Genomic DNA, 22,739 nt, shown 5'->3' with positions numbered 1-22,739 from the left:
TTTTTTCCTCTTATCATTTATGAGCAGCACCTGAAAGGATGATTTGGTTCACTTTGACGCTTATTCGGAGTGATGTATTCAATGCTTTTTTTGCTGATTTCACGTTTATGTATGGGAGAGATAAATTTTTGGTTATGTTGTGCTGAAAAAAACGGCGGGATTTATGAGCAGCACCTGAAAGGATGATTTGGTTCACTTTGACGCTTATTCGGAGTGATGTATTCAATGCTTTTTTTTGCTGATTTCACGTTTATGTATGGGAGAGATAAATTTTCGGTTATGTTATGCCAAAAAAACGGCGGGGGAGGATCGGAGACTTATCAGTTGTAACAGGCGAAGAAGATTCGTAGCTGTCTGCCACCTGCATGGAGTGGGTTAGTACAGTGAAAAACACTATATGCAGCAACATCCAAATTAGCTATAAATTACCCAAGGAAGAACAGTTTATAGAGTGGAACATTGTACAAAGTGGTTATCTGCATGATTTCAGACGAGTCAATAGCGGGGCCAAACGCAAGTGTGGTTTTTGAGAAGAAAGTTACTTTCGAGAATATCTATCAAAGATGACGACATATCTGTCCATGTTAAGCAGATGTTAGCAGCTGCACCTAGTCGAACCTAGCCTGTGCTTTGATCTAGACACACACTGTGCGCGACCTCTCGCACTAAGGTATTCGATACGCATGTTTACTGCCATCCATGATGTTGCTATTCGGTGAAATCGGTGGGACCGACAGGTGTCTTCAGCTGCGGATGACCAAGCACCTGTCAAAGTTTGCATTAAAGCATTTATCGAAAGAACAAGCCGAGGTTCAAGTAGAACATAAAGTTGATGGGAACTCGGGAACTGCGCCTAGCGAAACTGGTCGTGGACTGTTGAGAAATTCTCAGAAACCCTGTGAGTAGTTTCCTTTATGAAAAAGCCAACTACTTGCTTCCCACTGACTGTCCCAGAATCTCTCTTATCAAATGTCGATGCGTTATCACATACGTAAGATACAACTGTTGTTCCGTGTAAATTAAGTAAATACACCACCAGTTTGGTTTTGGTGAAGAGAACTTCCCTTCTCGAATGATTATCACTTCATGACAAATCAACTCGTTGAGCTAAGTTGAGTCTTCCGAATCTTGCCGCATAATGGAAACCACCGACTGGCGACATTCAGTGACGCTTTGTTAGTTAGGATCAAGCAACCAGTGCTGCATACACCAGCGGTTAACGCAAACAACCGGCTTATGATTTCGGACCAATTGGCTTTTTTGTTTAAACTGAGAAATTAATGGAGTTCCTAAAACAGTACGTAGCTTAAAATTGATATTCCCACTGAAACTTGCCAGATACCAATGTCTCCCTTGTAACAACATTTTTATAATGAAAAGACCCAAGTGTTTGGTAGGCGCAACACACAAACAGGAATGTATGAGACAGACGACATCTGAAAACAAAGCAATTTTCACAGACTTTATCAAGGTCGCTCTGCAGTAGCTGCCTACATCCTAAGTGAAAAGTCAACTGATCAAAGTGCACCCACAATGAGTGAGGCATACGATGAACATAGGTGTTTTTCGAGCAAGATCAAAGTTCTTATTAGCTAGTGTGGAGATGAACAATAGCACGTCAACTATGCAAACAAAACGACTAGGTTGACCTTTTTGATATCCTGCCGATAAACCAAAATAAGGTTCGCGTTGCTCACTCTTTAGAACTGCGTTAGAATGAACATAGATGAACGTTATGTCGATATCAGAGGAATGAATCTAGCATTCACTGCAAATCTGTACAAAACCATTTCAGAGAAGAAGATCGATAAACGTTAGCCTGGTAGGCAGAACACTATTTGACTGAAGACTCGTCATCGGGGTCAACATTATCCCATCCCCTGAAGGTTGTCTAATCATGTAAAAAGCGAATCACTCGGAGACTCATAGCCATGAAGGAGTGAAGTCTGTTGACATGCGCCAGTCTCAATTTGCCCTGGCAAGTTATGGCCAGTTTGTCAAGAATCTTTCGTGTGTGTGGGCTTTGAATACAGGGCATATCTTCCTTTTGGTAGGCTGTTGGTTATGCATACTGATGCATAGTGGCATGATCTCAACTTGAGAAGCGCCCTCAGCTGTTCCTGATTTTTATTGAAATACTGTTTTTTTCCAGCGCACTAAGCTGACTTGTCGTGTGCTTTAAATGCACCGATGATCCATTGTTTGAAGATAAAATAAGGGTAAGAAATTCCTCAAACGAGGTGGATCTCAGAGGGGTCACATGGCACAAATCAGGCGGAACAGCAATCCTGAAGAAATCTTTAATGCTTTTGTGCTCTTGGAACTATTTTAACTTGATTGAGTCACCGATCCAGCTACTTAAGAGTGATCATCTGTTCATTCCGTAAGACACTGTGGATTTCGGTCGATAATCAATGCGGATTTCTAATTGGATATCGTTTCCGTTAAACGATACTGGACATAGTTTGAGATTGGTAATGTGTTAAAATATTGGTAGCTAGGGTGATTTTATTGGCTGTTGATCTGTTCGCCGAGCTTGGCAATTGGTTTGCAAACGTTTCGCCGCCATACGAGACATCATCAGTGCGCAGTTGGGTGGATACTTTGCTACACTCCAAGTACCGACTCACGACAGAAGATAACAGAAAGTCTTCGAATGTTATATGAACGCACGCAGGCAACAAAGAAGTACCGACTCAACGGCGTACTGATGACGTCTCCTCGTATGGTGACGAAACGTTCACAAGCCAATTGACAAGCTCGGTGAAGAGATCAACAGCCACCTGATCAACAAACAATTATCTGAGATTCCTTTGTGAGTACCTTAAAAACGAAATCAAGATAAGCTTGAAGCCATGGGGGGTTTAGTTTGCTCTGAAGTGGAAACCTGTGGTAAAATCCGACATAAATTCTGCGTGATGTGCGTTGCCATACGGCAAACTCACTCAAAGAATATTGAACAGCTTATTTAATTCATTTCGGATCTCACGGGCATCTCCGAAATAGATATTTCCGTGAGGAATTTGGAAGACCTTTGTTCCGTTCTTCAGAAGGATTAATGTGCATTGCTTCTAAGATCACGGGAAAGCACATACAACAGACAACTGCACCACGGCATTACACATTGGATGCTTTATCTGATACATACATAAATGAACGAGCAGCACTTACTACAGGCCACCACATAAGTAGAGGATATAACACTTGTATTTACCGACACGCGTATCATACTCGGTGACTAATACCCAGCATCCAGTTTGAGGATGTCTAGCGAAATATCATTATTTCTGTAAAACACTTGTGAACTTTACTGTGCCGCAGATTTCATGATCTTATTTTTAGATGTCGAATTAAAGGTATATTAGAATCTTTCTATAGCACTGGCCGTAGTGACGCGCGCCTGTAATCTAGCTACCTGGAGGATTGGTGGCGGAATTTCTCTGGGTCGGCAGTTCTGGCGTCGGTTCGTGCATGCTGATCGGGCGTTCACGCTAAGCACGGCGCCGATATAGATGGGCACGCATTCTTGATCGGAAGAACGGAACTGTCAAGTATATTACACCAGAAGGGTCCCATCTTCGAAAACACGATCATGCATGTTCAACCGAAACATTCTGGTTTCGACAACTTGGATCGGTAGGACAATTTGCCTACGAATTTCGTCTTTGAAGCCACTGCAGACGCTCCAATACCTACAGATAGTTTTCCCGCTTTTACTGAAGTCCTCTCATCTAACCAATCCATCGTCCTTCCACCATTACTGCGCAAACGACATAAACGCCCACATGTTCTCCGGGTTGAGAATGTTAGGGTTGGTAATCCGCAAAAACTTTGAAGTAGGGTAGCATGAAGTGCGCAGATATAATGCCTAAAAGCCGTTGATTTAACCAAGCCTTTTGAATAAAGTTATTGACCGCTATTTTGTTACTCCACTATTATAAGAACTATTTCGAGGAGTTCCAATTACATCCCGAAACGTTTTCCGAACGGTTTCGCTCCGGGTGTTAAAAGCTACTATCAACTAATGCATTATGTGGAAGGGGCAAGTGTGACAGAAAAAAAGTAAACTGCATTCATAAAGGAAACTACTGACAAGGTTGCTGAAAACTCTTCGACAGCCCACGACCGGTTTCGCCATTCCAGTTCGGGCTCATCAGGTAGGCGCAGTCTCCGAGTTTCCGCCAACCATATGATCTACTTGAACCCAAATTGAACTGTTTTCAAGAAATACACTCGTTTGCAAATCAACTTGACTTTCACAAGAGACTCAAATGAATCTCTCGTTTGTGATGAGGCGGCCTGTGTGCGGCACATTCAGTTGTAGGGTGGCATAAACGAGAAATTCAGTTGAGTCTCTCATGAAAACCAAATTGATTTGCAAATGAGTATATTTCTCGTAAACTGCATTCACTTTTAAAACATCACACAATGATGATGGTAAAAACTGTTGATTGGGCTGTCGGACATCAGCACACTTCACGAAAGGTGAGACTTACAAAAAGAGAAGGCAATTATGAAATGTTGATATCTAATGATTTAGCTTTCTGTACTTCCATGAAGGAATGTTGGCCCGTTGTTCAATCAGTCTTTTTGGTGTGCTTTATCACTGAAACATCTAAGTTCACTTTAGTGCGTTTGTTCGAACAGTGGTTCCAGATCATGCGACGACAATTAGGTATTCGCTCTTTAAACCCTCAGACAATTGTATTCGAAAGATATTGGCTTTCACTAAGGCAAAAGAGGCTTGCTTCTCAAGTCTCTTTTGTGTAATGGCTTGACGATACGTCTGACGATACGTTCTATCATCATCATTCTTTGTAATATCCCCTGCGCTTCCGTTTGATTTTCTACTTTACAAGCTTTACCTCCGCTAAAATATGCAGCTCCCGAGATGACTCGCATGCACCCTAAAACACCAGGGTAGTCTGGTATCAGAGTGATTTCTTCATAGGTTGAAGGGCGCGGAACTAGATGTTTGATTTACCATGGTACTCGTAGCAAGGCTAGTGGCTGTTGCAAGCACCAGTTAAACTCTGTTTCCTTTGATAAGTACTCAGAACCTGCTAACTCGGTTGAATTCAGTTTTCGAAGTTTTCTAAACAGAAACTTAGGTCGTGATCCGCATATTTGTTATGATTACATTCGGTCTGTGAAAATCCACACCCACTCTCTTCCACTATCACAGTGTTTCACCAAACAAAGGATTGCGATCTCAAACAGACACATAGAAAACTCTGTTCAGTTTTTGTGAAGAAAATACAAGAACCACAGACCACCTCAACTGTGACGGACAATTGTTCCATATATATGAAGAGAACCAGAAGGCGTTTCCTCCGTGTTGAAGGCAAATTGTATTGTAAATAATTCTGTTCTATCAAGATTATTTCCTGCCTCCAAGTTTTTCGTGCTTGTGACTTCCTTATAAGGAAGGAACACAGTGATGCCGAGGAACCAAATAGTGTTACTTTGCTCTGTGGACTAGCGAAGTATGTTAGCTAACAAGGAGTCTGGATAAAAACGATGCATCGTCAGCTGAATATTGCTTGGACAGTTGAAAATCCTTGGTTTTTCTTCAAACGGTGTACAAAAACCATAACTAAATAGGTTGTTTATGGATAGTTGCGTGAGTTGTGGACATTCCACTCACGCCACTTTCGTTCGAACGGCCTTCCAACACCCGGGTCGAACCACTTTGAATCCGAGCTTTTTTTCTGGTTTCAACACATGCGTATATCTAACTATGCCGGAATTAGAATCCCGGAAAATGGGAAGAGCCTTTTTACACTCTTCTGAAAGAGGCATACGTTTCACATGTATGTAGGTTGGGACGTTGAGATGACCAATTATTATCAGCACGATCCACTCCTACTTGAAAGAATACCTGCGTCGTTAGGCGGGTAGTTTATGCTGAACTAATATGAATAAGCATCTGAGGGACGGTCGTTGGTTTGTTCATCAAGCTCAGCAATTTGGCCGCGAAAGTTTCATCACCAATTGAGGTAACATCATCAGCGAATTGTTAGGGCGTGTGATAGAGCCTGGCGATGGGTCGGTGGTTGTGCGTTGAGTAGTGTTGCGTGTGTCAATTGTTGTCTGGGGCTGACATTCGGTCCCGATTGGTTATCAAGCTAGGTGGTTTTATTGGTTATTTTGTTATCCTGCGTCCTGATTGGGCGATGATCACGTGGCATTTGAGCTTGGCCTTCCCTTCTCTTGTACTCTGATCGGTGTTGGAGTGATCCTTGCTGACTTGACTTTTAAGAGGCCATTGTTTCTTGGTTTGTCAATCCAATAGTCAGCTTTCCGAGCGTTCCGGTTGATTTTGGTCCTTTATACCTATCGGTGCATAAACTGGATCCATTTCAAAGCGTCACTTTTGTCTTGGTTGTCCTTGAGTCGTAATATCAATTTCTTCAAAGTGATGTGATGTAGAACTATTCGCGGTCGCCTTTTGTTGCTGTTGCTGTTGTTGAGATGTCTTTTCCATCAATCTTCTATTGATAAAATCCCTTGGATAAGCAATGTTCTGGGATCGATTTTTTCGTTCTTCCTTAGGTCTGTGGTGCTGCAATGATTCTCCATCCACGTGAATAGAGTTTGAATGCAGCTTTTCGTGTGGTTAATTGGATGGTTGCCATTTTAGTTGAGTACTTGACTCGTGTGTGTCTATTTACATGCATTTCTTTTGGCATCAAGTAGTGTTCTAATCAAGCTAGGCAATCTTTGTAGGACGCGTTTTCGACGTTGAACGCTAGTCCTTCGATTGGTAGTCTTCGTTCAGCTGTGCTGATTTAGCTCCCGATAAACTTGTGATCCCAATTCGCGATCGATGGGTTCGTTGTTACACGTGAGACTACGCAGTTTTGTTTCCATGACCTTTCTACATTAGATTTCGGCATTGTTTACCGGGCACCCAATTGTTGCTTCGAGTCCTGTTCGATGAGGGAGGTTTTTGGTCTCTTGTTGGTCAATGGTGATGAATCAAATTGCCCAGCTTAGCGAACAAACCAATGACCGTTTACATCACCTGAGCTACAAGCCGCCTTCTAAACATCAAACCTCATGAAATCCGACGTCATACAACAGAATTTGCATTTGTTGTGAAGAATACAATCCGTAAATGGTTAGAATTCATGGCAGGTCAGTTCATTCGAGCATATTGGATTAGACAATGTTGATACAATCGACAGCATTCTTCGGCTGCTCCAAGCTCATCAATCAGACATAGCCCAATTTGTCTCATCACATTCGTCGTGAGTAGGGCAACTACATCATCCCAAAAGGCACGGACAATGATGTCGTAATCACCATATTTCATAACTGAATCCAATGACTTTGTTGCAATCGAACCAAGTCTATTTAAAAAGGCATTTACAAAAACAGTTTAAGAAGGACAACGCCAGTTGTCGGCAAGGTTGTCGCTTCAGGCAGTCGAAAAGGAAATTGGCTTAAACATTACTCCCTTGAGACAGTTCATTTTTAGTAGAAACCGCAAACGTTCCTGTAGAAAGAAATTTGTTCTGGTTCCCCTCAGGTGAATTGCCGACCACGGGAGGGATTTGATAAATAAAACACTGGGAATGAAATGATAACGTTTAGCGATCAATTACCAGAATGCTGTTTACTATCAAAAGTGGTTTAGGAAGCAAAGTAAACGCATTTTATTAGATTTCGGGTTTCCTACCTCTGAGTAAACATAAGTCTTGATTTAAAAGTCTCTGTTTTCTACAATTACCACGACACAATTTTCGTCAAGGAGTGATATTCATTGGGCTAATCGTGAGTTGTTCTTTATTGTGGGTTATGAAGATGAGGCAGTATCTCCCAGACTTGTGATACCACACGATACAACACACACACACAAGATAGGATAGAGTTGATGATATTTGCTCAAACAATGGGAGAGATCTGGTGCCAAGGTAATTCAACTCTGATAAACCCAAGACTGCTAAATGATCTATTCAAGTGCAACATAATGGTTGGAAATTTGGCACTGTCTTGACCATCAGTCCAGAGTTATGCAAAACTTACCGTGACCACTGCACCTGGATCCAAGCCATCCAACATCAGAGTTACGCCATACCAAAATACTAAGGCGGCAGAAAGATATATTGAACTTGCGATAAGTCCACTGGCTACAAAGTAGAAGAAGAAAAAAGTTGACGCCAAAATCACACGAAGGAAATTGTTGGACCAGGCTGTTGAGAAGATAAATCGAACTGATAGATCGGATGCCATTTTGTCTTCTAATCAGTGACACCTGTTCACATGTAGAACGGTTGTCTTTCGTGCAATACAACAGACTCGCACAACAAGCAAATTGTGTTGTGAAGAAACTTACAAGACAATCCCCAGGATACCGAGAATTCATACATTTATGTGCATTTGTCTACTGCTGAAAATAGCACCCAAGACAAGCGACTAAATGTAGTTTGTATGAAGAGTTGTCATCTTTTTTAAACACCTTAAAATTCCACGTGGCCTCCACAACGCAAGTGTCTTCCTCCTAAGACTGGTAAGTTCGGGAAAGGATGATGTTACTTAGCTATCAGAAACGTAGCTAATTTCTTGGGGATAGCTCATGTATGCTCTTATGGAGTTGCCTCATTCTTTCTACTTCGGGGCAATATTTCTCAAAATGTAGTTGATATTCGCCATGGATTCACCGGTAAACAGTAGGCGATCGATCATAGTTGCTGAGTGACAATCAAAACGTTGGTAGCTCGGGTGAGTTTATTGGCTGTTGATCATGTGGCCCTTGATCTGTTCGCCGAGCTTAGCAACTGATTTGCGAACGTGGGTCACCCATCTGACTGCCCACTGATGATAACCCCTCGTAGGAGGATGAAACGTTTCAATGTCAATTGCCATGCCACGGGTAGCCCAACTGCGCACGGATGATATCTCCTCGTATGGTGACGAAACGTTTGCAAGCCAATTGCCAAGCTCGGCAAACAGATCAACAGCCACCTGATCAACAACCAAGAAGCCATTATTAGGAGTACTCCCCTATGCACAGAAATGCTAGTCGCCTAGAGAAAACATCGTCATGTCCTCGCGCTACTGTCACACCGAACAAAATGATTCTTCCTGGACCGCGCTTACTCCAGCTGATTGTAGTTTGGGGACTCGCCGCTCCTTGTCTAGCTGTTCTCATTCAGGCTTAATTCAGTGCCAAATTCCTGGCTAGCCTAATGCGCAGATTTATTGCAACGGCGTTGACCAGCCTCTAAGACAAGCTGTCAAGGCTTGGTCCGAAAGTATGTAAGTGTATAATATGGTGCATATTTGTTCAAAAAGAAATCACTTATATACGTATGGTCATTAATAGGAGACTTTATCGCCTTTCAATCTTGGTTTCCCCTAGAATACTTGACCGTCTGTTGGATCTCTGAGTTTTGTACAATCTGATCAGGAAATATTTCTCCTGTGAAGTACCTGAAGCAGGTTAGCACATTTACAAAGCTAACTTTATTTTCCCATGACGAGAAGAGTTTTTCTAGCTGTCTGTCCGCACACAACCATAGTATGCGTTTAGGTAAGTAACTGTCCGGACGCGCCCTCAAGTTAGACACAAAAGGAATAGAAAAAAACGACGAAAGAATAATCCATTTAATCGTACCCTCTCAAGGTTATCCCAAGCTAAGAAGTGAAGTAGTACGGATGACTGGCTTGTACATATACTTTGAGTTACTGGATTATTCCCAAATGACATGGAAAGCGATGATGAAATATTGAACGTACTAATCTACCGAGAGTAATTACCGTTTGAAACCAAGCTGACAGACTTGAGTCTTCTAGGCAAGAGAATCTCAGGGATTTTAACAAAGAGACACTCAGTAAATAAGCAGCATAATATTCAACGTGAGGGAAATATGGATTGTTACACTTTATATAGAAGGAAAATTTCGATAAGGAATGCTTCTGAATGTTTGCAAGGGTACCAGTCGGAAAGTGGTTCCAAGTGTGACGGAAATTTATGACGGAGAAAATATGAAACGATTGGACGATTACTGCGAAAAAAGAGTGGCCAAATTTGCCCTGTTTATTGAGCAGAGATTGGAATTCTTGTGAATTTTGTGAACGGTTTAAGCAGGATTTGTTTATGAACATATTTAAGTCGCAACAGCAAAGAAAGAATTTCAGGATTTTCTTCTCTCCTTATCTTCCGCAGATCAAATTAAAAATGACATGATATGTTAAGTTGATAATAAAAACTCAACGTTTTTAAATGGCACCTACGGACTGCCTTGTTGAAAACATTTTATACAGTGTTTTTTTCCTGGTTTGCTTCAGATTTCTCGTTTACCAAAAGCTCACTTCTGTTATACAGATGGAACTTTTGCGTAAATTTTGAGTTTAGTGGTTGGATCATTCGTTGAGGCTTCCAGTTGCCAAGTCCTTTCAAAATTTGAGATCATGGTATACTTTGTACTCAGATGCTGTAAAAGTTACTTTATGGTTGCATTTGGAAATTGATCGTGTAAATTCTGAAAGGCTTATCGATGAGTCTAATAGTCACTTTGTCGTAAGTTGATTATATCGGTGTGCTGTAGAGGGTTAGGGGTATTTACAGCCGCAAACACTTATTAATTACACCGGGGAGAAAATGAATCAGGAACTTTTTGAACCCCCTGAGCGTTCCACTTTACATTTACTTGGGCGAAATATTCCTGGAAAATTTTCGATCGAACAGAGTGGAAGAAAATTTTATATAAGCAATTTAAACAACCAATCTATTCGGGGGCTACCAAAGCAATATATGAGCGATCATCATAGGCACCTACCTCCTCCAAACGCCAATGCTTTTTTGATGCCGACTGACTCTACGGAAGATAACTCTGCCACATAACGCTTCACCTCGCGTTTCTCTCCTCCAAAGGCCATCACGGTTCGGATGGACGACAGCACCTCCCCTGCTATTGCGCTTGCCTTTGAGTAGGCTTCCATTTCTCGTTTCATAAACGCCTTCCCCAGTACTCCGAAAGAACCAAATCCAGCCACAACGAGGGGTAACATGGCAGTGGCTACAAGAGCCAGTTTGTAGTTGACATAGTAGGCGATGACAATACCACCGAGAAAACCAGACATGTGTTGAACGAACTCGCCCAGTTTGGTGCCCATACCCTGTTCGATGTTGAATATATTATCGGTAAGCTTGCTCAAAAGAGAACCCGCAGCATTTTCGTCGTGCCAGGCTACGTCTTGACGGTTGATCGCCTAGAACAGCAAAATGCAAAGAAATGTTGTTTTTGATTGTAGAATGGTAACTAAACCCGTATATATATAAAGTCAAAAACTCCCTCTTTAGGGGTCTTCTCAGAATGGATGTTTATTCATTCTGCGGTTAACAGTGAGTGTATTCTTCAAAACCGTTATCCGAGCATTAAGCGTGTGAACATCAAGTCACGACACGCAGATGGCGCGTTACACCAATGTTGTAGAATTAAAATGGGTAAAGATTCTCATTAAATTTATAACCGGCGTTTGTTTCTCAATGGAACTGTTGAGGAAAGCCTTTTGCACTCTTGAGATACCAGTTAAGTTTCTGACGACGATTCTGGGATACACCAAAAGCGGTCTACTGTGACCACCAATCGCTTGCTACCAATTACTTTGCTGTGTGGTTTCCTGTCGATTAATCCGATTACTCAACTCGTTTTCAGAGGAATAGCTTAGATACAAACCAGCCAAATACGAAATGGGTAGACAACGGACCATTCACACTTTTGAGCCTGCAATCCATGTTCGGTGATCTCATCATCTGTGGAAGCTCAACAGAAGTTCATGTAAACTGTTTTCTGTTACCAAGCTGGACGAAATTGTGTAAAAATTCAGTATGACGATTTCGAATCCTCCAGTAGCGCAACAGTTCTCGATTTTGTGTCAGCTGTTATTATGTTCACATTGTGTTGAGTGACTAAATTCGAGAATCAGATTCTCCTTTGAATTGGGACAAGCACATGCCCATCAAACTAAAGTGTTTTGCTCTTAACATTTTGTTATTGAGATATTGCTGGACTTGGTTTTTATACACAGTAATATAATTACTTATTTGTCTTGCAAATAACGGCAAAAATACAGCCTACGCATTGACCGCAACTGAACCACGTTTATGATTGCATATGATTGCGCCCGGGCTTAGCCCTATTCCCACTGTCTGTCATCAGGTTTTTGGGAAATTTCGGGCACTTCCTATCATCTTTCTATCCAGTTAAAAACTTCGGTCATTGCTGTTGGAGAAAAATATGTACATTCAATCTCTTTGGCAGCCACAACATATCTAGATAGAACAACCTATTCCTTAGGGCTGCTTCCATCAGGACACTGGTATAAAGTATCCAACACACCATAGATGAACGTGCTCAAGAAGTATTTGTATCCCGTTTCTTTCCTTCCTACGATGGATGAACATGCTCAAGAAGTATTTGTATCCCGTTTCTTTCCTTCCTACGTACATATCAGAGCATTTGATCTCAGCAGTCGTGAGGGCCCAAACGAAAAATATGGCTTTGTTCCCAATATAAGGTAAATGAATGAAGGTACTCACCTTGAAAAAGAGCGAACGTATCCTACGTGTCTGTCGCTTTGCGGATATGCTCACAAATCCAACTTGCGTGACGCACAGTATGAAAAGAACTTCCGCCATGATAACGTAATAAAAAAGATACTGCTTAATCACGCTGAATGAGAATGTCGACGGGGTTATATTGTTGATGATTTCTCGGAAAATAAGCATGGCGATCGGACTCGAAAGCCCCACAATCGATGCACACAGCAAACCGATGATAAGTATCACTCGTTCAAAAGTGGTAGCATATCTGAACTTTCGAATTTGTTATTTCATGTTACGTTAGACTCACCAACTTGAATATGCTCACCGCTGATCCCCCTTGCGAAATACTAGTAAGCAAGTACACGAGGAGTTATTTTGTATACCTTTCTTCATTCTGGTCACATGACTCGCTCTTTCTAATACATTCGACTTCGTCCTCCATCGTACACCTGAGTACGCGGTCGTGCATGGGCCCTTAAATTGGCTCATTTTCGCTGGCCTTTAAAGTAGATCACTCAAACAAACAACACCTAAGATACAAAGTTCCCTGAGCAGTGAAATATAAAACATATGCTTACTTATCCACAAAACATCGATTTTGAGATGTTATTATACTTCTACTTCGTTGTTACTACCAATGGTAAAATATTGAATGTGGGGACTTTACGTGTTTAAAATATCAAGTGTTCAGTTTGTCTGAATATGTTCTGCAAACGCTTTTGCGAAAAATTCCATAGGATGGAGTAAGTGAAGACATTTCAAGTTTAAGACCTTGGGTAAAGCCTTTTGGGCTGATTAATCCAGAAATTCTAAGTGTGTTTTGACAGAACTCCCGGTTAAATAGGGGATAATTTTACAAGTATCTCATGAATTTCAATACACATCCAAGTAATTCTATCATGCATGCATACTTAATGGAGAGCCTAAATTAACTGGTTTAACTACTGGCCAAAAATGTTAATCGACGGACCGCACCTGAATATCAGCACGGATTCCATACTCTGGAGAAAATGTAGTAGTGCGCCCTTTCAAGATTAATCGCAGAGAGATACCATAATCAAGTTGCGCAAATATCGCATATTCCTGGAATACAACTTCGGCCATGGTGTGGTCATTTTCAATGGATGACACTATTCCAGTGGCGATTTACTTGAAGTTGAAAATTCAATAATGCTATTTCATCTCAAATAGTTGCAACAGTAAGCACGAATAAAACGTAATCAAAGTTTACCGTAGGGTGAAGACTGTACGAAATCTGGGTACAATATAAATCGCTCTTCAGGGAAGTATATTACTGTGAATTAAGGATGGTAAATGACCCAAAGTATATAGCAGCTTCACCTTAGTGAGTTAATTTTTAATTCAATTCACTTTCATTGGCAGTTTCTGTATTGTAGTGTATTTGTTGTGATCTGAAATGGGAGCAAAGTAGATTTGGTGCATCTTTGACCGAAACCATCTAATTTACGTGACCGATTCATATAGTATGGCCTCACGGTCAAGGGTCTCTTGGTGGTGACCACTCCACATGTACAGAAACTCTCAATTTTCAGTAATGTTCTTATCAGAGTTAAATGCACCTTGGTTGTTCAAGCTGGAATGCCAAAACCAGTTGCATCAGAACATACAATCTTTTCAAGAAGGGACATGTCTTGCTACCTAATGCTCTAATTTTTCATGTCGACCCATGCCAAAATATGATAAAATGTAGCAATTTGATTGTCACTTTATGTGTTACACCATTGAATGAACAATCGTCGTATTCTGAGTCGATTCCAGATGCTTCAGACGAGGATATCAGAAAGTTGCGCTACAAACTAGAATTCGTGACTGGTTGTGAACTGTATCGAATAATGGAAAGTGCAACCGCATGCCAGTATGCATTTAGACCTTGAGCCGAAATTTGACATTTTGTTCCTGATGTTTTGTTTTGTTTCAAACGGAGGGATAATTCTCTATTACCAGGGGCCCACTGCGTTCTCTCAGAGTAATGCCTGGAATTCGGAGACGCGCAGTCGTTCCCTCAGAAAATTCGTGCAACCTAACCCCATCCCTTCAACACTTAGGTTGAAGGTCGTAAAAATTGAATTCATGAGAGAATTCGTCCCCTTCCTAGATTGCAAAACGATGGAGGAGAGGCGACTCTTTGCCAGCATTGGGAAACGCTAAGCCTCTGAATATCACTAAAATTTAGATATTCAATTTGCTATCTTAATAGCCAGCTCAATATGAAAATTTTTTGTGACATTCGAACGTTGGCTTCATCCGCAATAAGTACCACCTGTACATAACTCAGGGAGTTTCAATATACATTACCTTTTCTGTACATGTATATTGGTCTAAAAAATTAATTTACGTGTAAGGACCTGGGTAATGGTCTTCTACAGGATGTTTAGATGTTTTGTGAAATAAAGTGTTTCCAAACCCAGCTTTCGAGCCAGCCCAGCTAAATGTTAAGGCATTAGACAAAGAAAAAGAGAACCATCATCTGATTAGTTTTATCCCGCTGTTCTTTTGATAAACACTTTTCAGTCGATTGTGCTTGTTTTTTATATCTCATTGTTTCCAGAGAAGTTAAGATAGCTCAAACCGATTTTGTATTCACTTGCAGAAAAATAACGGGCTGTAGATTAAACGCAACCCATAATTATGCGAACAGCACGCTCCGTAACACGAAGTAACTACTACTGAAGCACAGGTTAGTAACTAATAACCCATGTGAACAGAAAGCTCGTATTTTTGAGGAAAGAGTTACAAGCGTCTCAGATTGCAGTGTTTTTGGGTCGAAACGAGCGGCCTGTCGCATCAGTACGGCTTATGGCGACAGCATATCTCGTTCTGGGAGCCAGTGTTGAAATAGGGCCTAGCAAACTGTCATTGAGAACTGCCGGGTCCTAAGAAGCACCTGTATGACCAACGCAGCTTAGAGTTTAAAAAGATATATAAAGTTGCTCAAATAATGTGACACTTAGCTGGGCTAAAACTGCTCCTGTTTTTGAATCAGGTAATGCTTTGGCAAATAGCCCTTGGTTTATTACTATAGAACTATCAGCAGGACTTGGAATTAAACAACAAGGTATTCAACGCAAAATATATGCAGCCTTAAATTCGGGGAAGGGGAGTACCATTACAGGACGCAGTCAATCATAATTCACTGTAAAAGCGAATCTAATTAGCCATCTTGCATGATTCAAGTAACTTTCACGAGTCTTAAATTCGCGGAAGGGGTGTACCATTACAGGACGCAGTCACTCATAATTCACTGTAAAAGCGAATCCAATTGGCCATCTTGCATGATTCAAGTAACTTTCACCGGTTCACGTATTTCTGAGCTCTTTCAGAGTACCTGAGAGTTTGTAAATTTATATAAACTACGGTTTGGAAAACTAGATGAGCAATAATCGAGCATGAAGTTTCTGACCAGAATTCAGTAAAATTGCTAGACATTTTGAACGAATCGAAGGTGAATAGTAGGTGACACTTACCTAACACCAGGTGAGTTGAAAAACATATTCGTTGCCTCGCATATTCTCAAAAGTTTGTCTGTCACCATTTACGGAACTATCCAACTTGGAACATGACCAAACATTCTCCCAAATGCGGGTCAACTTCAAAGTGCTTGTGTCCATAGATTGTGTGTGTGGTACGTTATAAAAGCCATCTACGAATGAGGTGTCCCAAGATTTTGTGGATTATCACCTTTGTGTTCTCCTCTGTATCAAAATAATTTAGATGAAAACCAGGTTGTTTTGCAAATGAGTGAACTTATCGAAAATAGTCCAGTTGGGGTTCAAGTAGAACATAAGGTTGACGGAAACTCGGGGACTGCATCTACCTAATGAGCCCAAGAATACAGAAACCGGTCGTGGGCTGTCGAAGAGTTTCCAGCAAACTTGTGAGTAGTTTTCTTTATGAAAACTGGGGTATATTTATATATTACGCTGCTGACATTGGGCATGGTTAACAGACTACATCTGGATTACTTCAGAGACGGCTTACCACAACAGGCGAGTGAATAATATCATACATGTGCATCAATACCTATTTCGTCCTTGATGTGTGTGTGTTTGAATGATAAACTTGACGAAAGCAAGCTTCAAAAATGCTCAACAGCGCACACGTGGAAAGCCCCGAAGAAGGGTAAGAAATGATCATTCCTAAATGTACCAAAGAGGAAACATCTAAAACTCAAGTATTTCAAAAGAATAATCACAGAGTAATCATTCAACTATCAAAGCAATCACCAAGCAAATAGTAAGTGAGGTTGCCTCCATAGTCTATCTATGAGTGCGGGAACATAAGTTGGCACAATAAAACTCACAGGAACAAAAAGGAAATCTAGGATATCCGAAGATAGAGTTGATCAGAAAGAGCCTGAAGAAGAAGGAGTATCTTTACAACAATCTTCAACAGAACAAACAAGTAAATGATCTTTTCTAAATTTACGATCATTTCTGAATTAACAACAGAACTGTCAAAACTATTATCCCTAATTTTTGAAGGGCAAGAGTGGTAGATGTGTAGTACGTAAAGGAGAAATAGTAGATAAAACGACGGAATCGTCCCACTCGAATGCATGTCTTCAGTATTTCCCAGTCAGGCAAGATTATTTTTAACCTACGTAAGAAGGTTTGTCATCAGAAAACACGTCGGAATCAGAAAGACACGGATTAGCACGCCAAATCCTACTACTATTACACACTAGTCAACTGTTGTCTTGAAAAAAAGGCCAAGATAAAAGCAGGCAGCAAAAATAGTATCATCCACCAGACACAATACAATGACTTCAGCAACAACGACTTTTGGTCAACAGAGGGAAAACCCTGTAGACTAATACAGGAGCATAAGACCACCAGAAAAAGACGGCATTCAAAAATATCATGGTCATTAAGCATGAAGACCCTGCTACGCTTAGTCCCAATGCATCCGACGGAAGTCCTAGAAGCTTGATGCTCTACAATATAAAGAACCGGAGCTAATCTACATGACCATGCGAAGAAGGGACTTTCAATTCAATGAAAGCGGTCAGTCGGGATGACATACCGGGCACCTATATTTGCTCTCAGGAACAGCCATGAACTAACGTAGCAGAGTTGACCATTCAGAGTTTAAATTCCATCCCTATATGGATGACTAATAGCACATGCCACTCCACCAATCGATTGTACTTCACACCCGGACGAAGAGACCTACTGCAAGGTCATCCCGGACTAGCTATATGCACAGTCGGAACACGTTTCAGCAACCGGACATCAACCCTGATAATGGTGTCTCGATTTTTTGGTAAGCGCAGAGCAAGAAAGAAAAATGTCAGCTATGTCTTCAAAGATATTTACATCTCCGCTGTGACACGCCAAGAGAATTTGTGCTGAATCAGCCATCAACCGAAGAAACGAATCTCAAGTTGAGTATTTTTTTGGATACTGATAAAACACCATAAAATAGATGAAAAATAGATAGTAATGTGTGTCTGACGCTCAAATTAACCCTCAATATCACACCGAATATTTACTAATCAACGACCACCACAGACATGACGCTGAATATATACTGCTAAATCTGAAGAAATTTATCGGTGTAGCAGTGGGTAACGTGTACCCCTGAGTAATTATAATGTCCCACATTTTTTCCAATCAAGTGATATTTAAAATATAAAATAGCATGATGGTGAACCTGTTTTAGCTTCTCTAGGAACAATCGTGGCACATTTCTGTCCCGTTACTTTGTTCCACATTAGACAAAACACAGGCAGGTTAGTTCTCCGAGAGTGACAATAAACATAACAGATATCGGGTCTGAACAGATCGGGGGACAGAATAGCATTGAGAACGCAACAGCTGCAAGGAATTTCACCAGGTGTAACCTTGTGCTTCGCTGGCTAACGGTTGCCTACGCGTGTGTCTATATATTCGTGGTGCAGAAAACAATTTTTGTTCACCACCTGACCCAGTCGACTGCTACAATCAGTCGGGCTCAAAACTTTTCAAGGAAAACTGAAAATGGGTACATTAGCGGTCACACATGATGACTGCTTGCACAACTCCACTGAAATGACCGTGTTGGCACTGTGAGTATTGATGATCGCTGTGTTTTAAAAATAAGGACAACAACCTGAATCGTCATTGGCACGTCGATGGCACAGACATTTCAGTTTGACCGCATGACAACCCGTGTCTTAGCCCGTCATTCATCACCATCCGTTAACCATCGGACTAACCAGCCTTTCAAGGTAATCAGCGCTATTGAAAATCGAGAGGGTGTTGCCAAATGGCGCAATTATGTCATCGATGTTACGCGAAATGTTGTTAATTCACCTTCTCATGTGAACGCTTGTTATTTTTGTCTCACTGTTTCCAGTGAGACGGTGAAAGGGCTTTATCCGGTTGCATCAGAAAGTGATTTGAGTCCGCAAACACGTTGGGAACTGGAACAGCATTACAAGCAAAAAAAATCAAATTCCAAATCGATGCGAAAATTGTCGAATGTTTACACTTGTGAAGCAGATGGTTAAGACATCACACCTTTAATGGTTGCAACTTATGAAGAGTGGGTTCCTATTCTCGAGTTTCATCTCTGCTAATTCAGTTTCACTAGGGTCACTGGATTAAATATGGCTTCGTTAGTGGTATGGAATGTCCCGATGGAGACCAAAATTTACAGTGACGGGTATGGCAATCTGCAAATAACTAGGGGATATCTGCACGCAATTGGCTGAGTTGGCTGAACACTCAGATTTACTTGAAACCGAGCGTAACTAGTTCATCACAGTTTGTGGAATGTTCAAATAGCTCAAAGAATAACAAGCAAGAATTAGGTCCAGGGCGATGTTATTGATTTTGTCTTTGAGGATGCAGCGATATTCTTTTCGCTTTGCATTCAATCTTTAACTTAAATCATTTTCATGGAAGAACTTGATTTTACAATTCGATCAAGCATAAAATTATTCACAAAAGAAGAATTTTTATGAAGGTGGAATGAAAGTAAAAAGAGCAGTGTTAATGTGTTCAAATTCGGATTAAACAGACCCGAAAAAGGGTACCATATTTCGTGATTTGAATAGATTTTCCATCATTCCCTTGAGTGCACTTTATTTTGATCTCAAATCTTTTTTATACATTACATTGAACACCATTTGTTTTCTATTGAGACAGTGTATAATTGGTGACCAGATCCATTCAAGCTTGCCAAAGGCCCAGAGGGTACATTTCTGTCGTTTTCCAAGTATTAGGTTACATGATTCACAGCTTAATGGATTAGATACCCTTTGTTTGGTCAGTTGAAGCGCATTCAGAACCACGATAGATCCGTACTAACTAAACGACCTATATTCAGTCTCATGGTAGAAATGCTGGTAGAAGAAACTGCTGGTTAGAAACTATTATTGAATGGATCGTGTTACTCTTGTAGCGATTGCACAACCAACTTAAACTTGTAAAAGAAATCACTTATTGTCCGTTTATTTGTTAGTCTCGTTTCAAGATGGAGATAGTACTTTACAAAGAGGCCAACCACTCGGATGTAGCTGCATACCTCTTGGTTGTAAATTCCGCCCCACAACGTGGCACTTTTTTCTGGGTTATGCCAACTAGAAAGCGTTCTTAATTTGGCTTTTAACCACCCCAGGGAGCAAAGTCAGTTTATTTTGAAGCAGAACCACCTACAAGGTTGGTTATTTCAAAGAAAATGATTTTTAAATGAAGTAACAATTTTATTATTACGAGTGATGGAATTTTTGCACATCACTGGTAATACAGCACTACGTTAGCGTTGGCCGATCCATTGATGCGAATTAGACAGATTGTTAATTCATAAGAAAACCTGAATTATTGGTCATTAATTTTCTGTGCCTCGTCAGTCTGCCTATAAAAGCGAGTGGTTGAAAATATCACGGCCAAAATATGTCCCGAACGGCAATATTTCCTTTACCTCTGTTTGGCTGAGTGTAATTAGATTGTTGCTAATTTGAAGGTGTTTCAAGTAACAAGATTATGGTTACTACTAGTAGGTATACGTGGGCGGTGATTGGTTTGAGGAAGTTAGCGGGCTGGTCACTAGAGAGCAACTCAAGCACTGGATTGGAAATTCGAAATTTCATAACGTTGAATAATTCACCGAAGAGCAACTTATTAACGAGTCAACAAACTAAAAAACAAACCTCTGTCTACTCCACAAATTAGATTGTCATTTCTACAACGGTAAAATCAGTTTGAATGGTAGTATGGTGAGATTAATCGTAAGGGTGAACGGCTGGCCATTACTGAATGAAACCAGTCATAGCATGTCTCGACAAATACAGTCGTTCGCATAACAATTTTGTTTTCAACTCAGCTGGCTCAACTGAATCCCTATGACGTCATATTCTTCAACTAAATGTGCCGCACAAACGCCGCCTCGTATTTCAGTTAGTCTGATCTTCTAGTCTAGTTTCATGAAAAACTACTCACAATGTTTTCCAGAACTCTTTGATAAACCATAACAGGTTTTGCTTTCTCAAAGCTCATTAGGTAGGCTAAGGCCTTGAGCTTTGTGCGCTACATTCAGTTAAATATCATGAGACATTCACTTAAGTCTTCCATGAAAGCAAAATTGTTATGCAAATGAATGTATTTGTTAAAATCAATCCAATAATATCAACGAAAACTCGGAGACTGTGCCCGTCCGATGAGCCCCAAGGAAAACGAAACCGGTTGTTGACTGCCAATCATTTTTCAGCAACCTTGTGAGTAGTTTTCTTTCGATCTTATCATGGTTTCCCTGTGGGCTTAGTTATAAGACAAGATGAAGTCGCCATTTACATGAAAGAAAAAGGCATTCAAATATTTTGTTCGGATAGTTCTTGCACAAAAAATGATAGCAACAAAGTCAGTAGCTTTGATATTTGTGAAGATCTATTCACAATTCCCAAGGCAATACATTTGAATACTTTGCGCCCGCCAGCATTCAGCTGGCATTGATAAGCCTGCGGTGCTGTCCCAGTTTCTTTTGTTCGGACTTGCACAAAAAATGATAGCAACAAAGTCAGTAGCTTTGATATTTGTGAAGATCTATTCACAATTCCCAAGGCAATACATTTGAATACTTTGTAAGCGCCAGCATTCAGCTGGCATTGATAAGCCTGCGTTGCTGTCCCAGTTTCTCAATATTTAGAAAGCCAGCAGACTTGTACCATTTTGACCATATATTTGTCGATTCGGGGTTTATAAACATGCATGATAGGTAAAAAAAAGTGCTGTCCCAGTTTCTCGATATTTAGAAGGCCAGCCGACTTGTACCATTTTGACCATATATTTGCCGATTCGGGTTTTATAAACATGCATGATAGGTAAAAAAAATCATGCAAATTAGCTACACGAGTCGGAAAAATGCGGGATTTCTAGAGTAAAATCGACGGCGCCCGAAAACCAGAGTATCCAGAAATGAAGGCTAATTTTGTTTTTTCTGTAATTTCTTAAAGAGTGAAATATGTACCTGGTTGGCTTTTATTTATAATTCCGCCGCACCGTCCAATTGTGACAGACTCTCATCGTTGCCACTAATCAGGCCAGTCCAAATCTGTCATACGATTGATACACGTAACTATCCAAGTTTGGTAGCCTGCCTTATAAAACTTGAGTGATTCTCGGTAGAAATGAGACAAGAACGATCGGGTGCGAGAGCCCCAAAGTGCTAGGAAAAACCATCTAATTTTTCACAGATTCTGGACGCAACCCATGTGATAGGATAGTCAAAATAGGTCGAACTAACAGACGGGTTGATATTCGGCTCCCCGGTGGTGTCTAAAAGTCTTGAATTTACTCACAACGGATTTTTCCGCTCGGCCGTTTGCTTGTTACAGAGTGTCTTGCCGTTTTTTCATTGGAAAGACATACAAACGGCTGAAAGCGGGTTGAAAGTATTTTCACAAATTACATAGGGTTCCTTTTTACCACCGTAGTGAAAGCTCCCTTATTCCAATAATACGCTAACGCACACGTAAAAATGGTATCTAAGCCATCTAAGACATTTTTATCCGCAAAAATAATGTGTAGTACTTTCAGACTATAAAACATAATCCTCACTCTGTTGTATATTTTTCTTGGTATCTTTTTAACATGATTTTGGTTTTTACTCTACTTTTGTAAAATAAATGTAGATTCTTCGGAAACTTTTTCAGTTTTAGCAAGCTGAGTCTGTTCTACCTACT

At 40.7% G+C, this 22,739-nt stretch overlaps 1 protein-coding gene across 1 annotated transcript in view; it reads right to left on the bottom strand.

Moving 5' to 3' along the window:
- T265_07485 (hypothetical protein) overlaps positions 1–12,821 on the bottom strand; it is a gene marked incomplete at both ends in the record, with an annotated part of 48,635 nt that extends 35,814 nt beyond the window's left edge. Inside the window, 3 exons of the mRNA XM_009173018.1 lie at positions 8,032–8,135; positions 10,788–11,220; positions 12,551–12,821. Of these exons, the coding sequence (XP_009171282.1) occupies positions 8,032–8,135; positions 10,788–11,220; positions 12,551–12,739 (726 nt within the window). The remainder of the gene's footprint in view (positions 1–8,031; positions 8,136–10,787; positions 11,221–12,550) is intronic.
- Between the last annotated feature and the right edge of the window lie 9,918 nt (positions 12,822–22,739).

The sequence above is a fragment of the Opisthorchis viverrini genome (assembly GCF_000715545.1).
Source record: "Opisthorchis viverrini unplaced genomic scaffold opera_v5_171, whole genome shotgun sequence".
Taxonomy (NCBI): Eukaryota; Metazoa; Platyhelminthes; class Trematoda; order Opisthorchiida; family Opisthorchiidae; genus Opisthorchis; species Opisthorchis viverrini.
This window is presented reverse-complemented; position numbering and strand designations above follow the sequence as displayed.